The 6764-nt window shown below is 41.6% G+C and overlaps 1 protein-coding gene across 1 annotated transcript; it reads left to right on the top strand.

Annotated features, from left to right (window-relative positions):
• Positions 1–786: 786 nt before the first annotated feature.
• LOC117509334 lies at positions 787–1683 on the top strand (the record flags this gene model as incomplete). Its single annotated transcript, XM_034168991.1, has 1 exon — positions 787–1683. A coding segment is annotated over one exon (897 nt), but the record flags the coding sequence as incomplete, so codon positions are not given.
• Positions 1684–6764: the final 5081 nt, after the last annotated feature.

Raw genomic sequence — 6764 nt, 5'->3', positions numbered from 1 at the left:
ATGACTTTCTTTGCTAACAAAATTTTAACTATTAGAGAAAAAATTACTCATAACCATCCCAAAGACGTATCGTTATCTTTGGCTGCTTTCAGTGATGCCGGTATTTGGTTAGACTCTTTCTCTCCGATTGTTCTGTCTGAGTTATTCTCATTAGTTACTTCATCCAAACCATCAACATGTTTATTAGACCCCATTCCTACCAGGCTGCTCAAGGAAGCCCTACCATTATTTAATGCTTCGATCTTAAATATGATCAATCTATCTTTGTTAGTTGGCTATGTACCACAGGCTTTTAAGGTGGCAGTAATTAAACCATTACTTAAAAAGCCATCACTTGACCCAGCTATCTTAGCTAATTATAGGCCAATCTCCAACCTTCCTTTTCTCTCAAAAATTCTTGAAAGGGTAGTTGTAAAACAGCTAACTGATCATCTGCAGAGGAATGGTCTATTTGAAGAGTTTCAGTCAGGTTTTAGAATTCATCATAGTACAGAAACAGCATTAGTGAAGGTTACAAATGATCTTCTTATGGCCTCGGACAGTGGACTCATCTCTGTGCTTGTTCTGTTAGATCTCAGTGCTGCTTTTGATACTGTTGACCATAAAATTTTATTACAGAGATTAGAGCATGCCATAGGTATTAAAGGCACTGCGCTGCGGTGGTTTGAATCATATTTGTCTAATAGATTACAATTTGTTCATGTATATGGGGAATCTTCTTCACAGACTAAAGTTAATTATGGAGTTCCACAAGGTTCTGTGCTAGGACCAATTTTATTCACTTTATACATGCTTCCCTTAGGCAGTATTATTAGACGGTATTGCTTAAATTTTCATTGTTACGCAGATGATACCCAGCTTTATCTATCCATGAAGCCAGAGGACACACACCAATTAGCTAAACTGCAGGATTGTCTTACAGACATAAAGACATGGATGACCTCTAATTTCCTGCTTTTAAACTCAGATAAAACTGAAGTTATTGTACTTGGCCCCACAAATCTTAGAAACATGGTGTCTAACCAGATCCTTACTCTGGATGGCATTACCCTGACCTCTAGTAATACTGTGAGAAATCTTGGAGTCATTTTTGATCAGGATATGTCATTCAAAGTGCATATTAAACAAATATGTAGGACTGCTTTTTTGCATTTACGCAATATCTCTAAAATCAGAAAGGTCTTGTCTCAGAGTGATGCTGAAAAACTAATTCATGCATTTATTTCCTCTAGGCTGGACTATTGTAATTCATTATTATCAGGTTGTCCTAAAAGTTCCCTAAAAAGCCTTCAGTTAATTCAAAATGCTGCAGCTAGAGTACTGACGGGGACTAGAAGGAGAGAGCATATCTCACCCATATTGGCCTCTCTTCATTGGCTTCCTGTTAATTCTAGAATAGAATTTAAAATTCTTCTTCTTACTTATAAGGTTTTGAATAATCAGGTCCCATCTTATCTTAGGGACCTCGTAGTACCATATTACCCCAATAGAGCGCTTCGCTCTCAGACTGCAGGCTTACTTGTAGTTCCTAGGGTTTGTAAGAGTAGAATGGGAGGCAGAGCCTTCAGCTTTCAGGCTCCTCTCCTGTGGAACCAGCTCCCAATTCAGATCAGGGAGACAGACACCCTCTCTACTTTTAAGATTAGGCTTAAAACTTTCCTTTTTGCTAAAGCTTATAGTTAGGGCTGGATCAGGTGACCCTGAACCATCCCTTAGTTATGCTGCTATAGACGTAGACTGCTGGGGGGTTCCCATGATGCACTGTTTCTTTTTCTTTTTGCTCTGTATGCACCACTCTGCATTTAATCATTAGTGATCGATCTCTGCTCCCCTCCACAGCATGTCTTTTTCCTGGTTCTCTCCCTCAGCCCCAACCAGTCCCAGCAGAAGACTGCCCCTCCCTGAGCCTGGTTCTGCTGGAGGTTTCTTCCTGTTAAAAGGGAGTTTTTCCTTCCCACTGTAGCCAAGTGCTTGCTCACAGGGGGTCGTTTTGACCGTTGGGGTTTTACATAATTATTGTATGGCCTTGCCTTACAATATAAAGCGCCTTGGGGCAACTGTTTGTTGTGATTTGGCGCTATATAAAAAAAATTGATTGATTGATTGATTGATTCTGTCGCTTTAAGGACTTTTCACGGTGCGAGACGTCGCACAGCGCTCTCAGGCAGCGTCATCAGCCTGTTTCAAGCTTAAAACCTCCACATTTCAGGCTCTATTGATCCAGGACATCGTGAGAGAACAGAGAAGTTTCAGAAGAAGTCGGTTTCAGCATTTTATCCGGATATTCCACTGTTAAAGGAGATTTTTTTAATGAAAGACGTGCGGGCGGATTGCAGCGTCGGCTCGCAGCCGCCGCGACGCTCCGCCACAGGAAAAACACCTCTGTTGGAAGCCTTGAGGACAAGTTGGAACATCTCCAGCTGATTTCTCATATACTCACTCCACTGAAAGCCATCAAAAGCCAACTGGATTTTAACAAATGGTTATCAACACGGAGGTGTTTTTCCTGTGCCGCCGCGCCGCGTCGGCTGCGTCCGCACGTCTTTCACACACGAGGGTTCAAGCATGTCTGACGTAAAAACATATGAATGAAATCCATATAGTTTTTGAAAAAAATAAAAAGGACCTATACTTTACGGACAGCCCTCGTATGTGGTAAAAATAAAAACAGATTGAACAATTTACAGATAAATGTTCAGTCAGCTTGAATGAGTGCGTGATTCAGCATACTGCAGCTAAAGGCTAAGCTAATGTTAGCAGATGAAACTTCAGTATTCAGTGGTGGACTAACATCATGTTTTATTTTCAGATTATTGTATTATTTTATTGTATTATTGTATCCAAAAGTGAAGAATTTCAGACTATATGTGTCTCCACGATCACACCGGCTACCATGGGTCTCTGTGCTGCTTCAGCTTCACCTGACCACACTGATCAGACTGGCTACACTGAACAGTCGCTGAAAAAAGCTCCTCCCAGCAGGGTGATGTCCGTCATTCATTCTTCTGTCTTTTGCTGCGAATCTTGTGGTTATGACTCGCAGATGGAGTGGTTTGCTTTTCATTTAATTCTTTTTTGTTTTTCAGGAACATACAAGTCTTCACAAACACAAGGGAGGTGATGGTCTAGTGGTTAAGCGTTGGGCTTGAGACCAGAGGATCCTCGGTTCAAATCCCAGCCTGACTGGAAAATCACTAAGGGCCCTTGGACAAGGTCCTTAATCCCCTAGTTGCTCCTGGTGTGTAGTGGGCTCCTTGCATGGCAGCAGCCTGACATTGGGGTGAATGTGAGGCACTGATGTGTAAAGCGCTTTGAGCGTCTGATGCAAAAAGCGCTATATACAACCCTAATTACAATGAAGTTGGAATTAGGACATTGTGTGAAATGTAAATAAAAACAGAATACAATGATTTGCAAATCCTTTTCAATCTATATTCAATTGAATACACCACAAAGACAAGATATTTAATGTTCAAACTGATAGACTTTTTTGTTTTTGTGCAAATATTTGCTCATTTTGAAATGGATGCCTGCAACACCTTTCAAAAAAGTTGGGGCAGGGCAACAAAAGACTGGGAAAGTTGATGAATGCTCAAAGAAAACCTAATTGGAAACAGATGAGTGTCATGATTGGGTATGAAAGGAGCATCCCCAAAAGGCTCAGCCATTCACATGCAAAGATGGGGCGAGGATCACCACTTTGTGAACAACTGCATGAAAAAAATAGTCCAACAGTTTAAGAACAATGTTTCTCACTGTTCAATTGCAAGGAATTTAGGGATTCCATCATCTACAGTCCATCATATAATCAGAAGATTCAGAGAATCTGGAGAACTTTCTACACGTAAGCAGCAAGGCCGAAAACCAACATTGAATGCCCGTGACCTTCAATCCCTCAGGCGGCACTGCATTAAAAACCAACATCATTGTGCAAAGGATCTTACTGTGTGGGCTCAGGAACATTTCAGGAAACGATTGTCAGTTAACACAGTTCGTCGCTACATCTACAAGTGCAAGTTAAAACTCTACCATGCAAAGTGAAAGCCATACATCAACAACATCCAGAAACGCCACCACCTTCTCTCTGCCCGAGCTCATTTGAAATGGACAGACGCAAAGTGGAAAAGTGTGCTGTGGTCTGATGAGTCCACATTTCATATTGTTTTTGGAAATCATGGATGTTGTGTCCTCTGGACAGAAGAGGAAAAAGACCATCCAGATTGTTATCAGCGCAAAGCTCAAAAGCCAGCATCTGTAATGGTGGGTGTGTTAGTGTCTCCGACATGGGCAACTTACACATCTGTGATGGCACCAATGCTGAAAGGTACATCCAGGTTTTGGAGCAACACATGCTGCCATCCAAGCAACGTTTTTTTCAGGGATATCCCTGCTTATTTCAACAAGACAATGCCAAGACACATTCTGCCCGTGTTAGAACAGCGTGGCTTTGTAGTAAAAGAGTGCGGGTACTAGACTGGCCTGGGTGCAGTCCAGACCTGTCGCCATTGAAAATGTGTGGCGCATTATGAAGCGCAAAATAAGACAACAGACATCCTGGACTGTTGAACAACTGAAGTCATACATTAAGCAAGAATGGGAAAGAATTCCACCTACAAAGCTTCAACAATTAGTGTCCTCAGTTCCCAAACGCTTATTGAGTGTTGTTAGAAGGAAAGGTGATGTAACACAGTGGTAAACATACCACTGCCCCAACCTTTTTTGAAACGTGTTGCAGGCATCCATTTCAAAATGAGCAAATATTTGCACAAAAACAATAAAGTTTACCAGTTTGAACATTAAATATCTTGTCTTTGTGGTGTATTCAATTGAATATAGGTTGAAGAGGATTTGCAAATCATTGTATTCTGTTTTTATTTACATTTTACACAACGTCCCAACTTCATTGGAATTGGGGTTGTAAATGCAGTCCATTTACCATTTAAGCATGGCAACTGTGAGACTTGTTCAGCCTCCAGAACACAAACACTGTGATGCAGGAAACTCCGCCTATTTTCTGCATTTGTTTGTGACATTCCCAGTGTGCTACATGTGCAGGTTGCAAGACCCTTTAGTGAGATAACCATATCATATGTACCACGTTTCACCTTGTCTTGAAGATGTGAGGCCATTTTTATACCTGAAAGTTCACAACAGGAGTTGTACTAAGGTTCATGTTGTATGTTTGGTTCCAGTTATTTTTGGGTTCACCTCGAAATCTTGCATCCACACTTGACATTGATTGGTTTGTAGACGTGTGTCTGACACTGGCTTGTTTTCAATTTGGTGTGTATTTCTTTTTCAGTGGAGAAAATGTTATTGTGTCTTTTCAAATTTACTTTTATTCTTCTTACCAAATTACAGTTAAAAACTCTTCCTCCTCACTCCATGTGCTCCAGTGGTTCATTTTAACTACTTTCATTTATTTTCTTTTTCTGCTGTCTAATTTAATTTAGCCATGTTAGTCACACTGAGATCGAGATCTCTTTTACAAGGGAGACCTGGACATTTTTTTAAAGCTTCTAATTCACCTAACCTGCATGTCTTTAGATGTAGGAGGAAGCTGGAGCACCCAGAGGGAACCCACGCAAACATGGGGAGAACATGCCAACTCCACACAGAAAGGCCACAGGTGGAAATTGATCCCATGACCTTCTTGCTGTGAGGCAACAGTGCTAACTACTAATCCATCATGCTGCCCATGGATTTCTGCCCATGCTAATGGATTTTGACTACTCTTGATTCTTTTCCTCTTCTTCTTCTGTATAATGGGCAATGATCTGCCTCAAGTTCCTGTAATTGGTCTGAAAAAAAAAGAATGATCCAAAAGGTGGTTTCATACTGCAAGTGCAGGAGACCCAGCCTAGTCTCACACTTTTTTCCAATGATTCACATTTTCATGACACAATTTCTTTTTATTTTATTTTACAATTTCTAACCCTACTGTTTCCCCTAACCGTAACCCCCACAGACCTCCTGCATCACACCACATTTCATGATACCATCACAAAATGAATTTGTGACACTGTCACAAAAATGTAGTGCATTTAGATTAGATTAGACAGAACTTTATTAATCCCTTGGGAAGACTCCCTCAGTGAAATTGAGGTTCCAGCAGCATTGTATAGCAGCACACAGGGTAAGAAGCACACAGCCCTAAAAATGGATGGTGCTGGAGCATTGGGCCCATACTTGGCCATACAGGGGCCACAAGGACTACGCCATGATGAGTAGGAGGGTCATCGTGGTGTGCACAGAAGCCCAGGACGCAGGCCCGGGTGGAACCATGGCAGGTGCAGATCTTGATGGTAGTAAATATTCAAATGAGAATTTTGAAGGCTGAATTGGAGAAAGGTTCCATGTGAATAGCAGATGTACATGGGTCATTCGGTCCTAAGAGATGGGCAATTATCATTCAGAAGGGCAGGGCAATGGCTTACGTCTCCTATGGTCAAATGAAAGAGAGTCGGTTCAGATCCCCGAATGTGGAGTGGCAGAGAGGGGCACCACGATGCATCCTGTGTGGCGATGGGGATGTCATGGATCTTGCCACGGACACTGAAAAACATAAAAAAAGCTGTGCGAGATGAGAGTACTTCAGCAAAGTTGACGGAGTTCTTTGTCAGACCCCGAACAACAGGATGCTGTGAATGCAGCAGAGGGTGCGTTGGCATTTCATACAGTGAAACACCACAACTAGAGATCCAAAAGCCAAATATTTGACTTATCAAAGAGGTATTATTTCAAGCATAATAGAAGCCTATCTG

Source organism: Thalassophryne amazonica, chromosome 4 (genome assembly GCF_902500255.1).
Source record: "Thalassophryne amazonica chromosome 4, fThaAma1.1, whole genome shotgun sequence".
Lineage (NCBI taxonomy): Eukaryota > Metazoa > Chordata > Actinopteri > Batrachoidiformes > Batrachoididae > Thalassophryne > Thalassophryne amazonica.
This window is presented reverse-complemented; position numbering and strand designations above follow the sequence as displayed.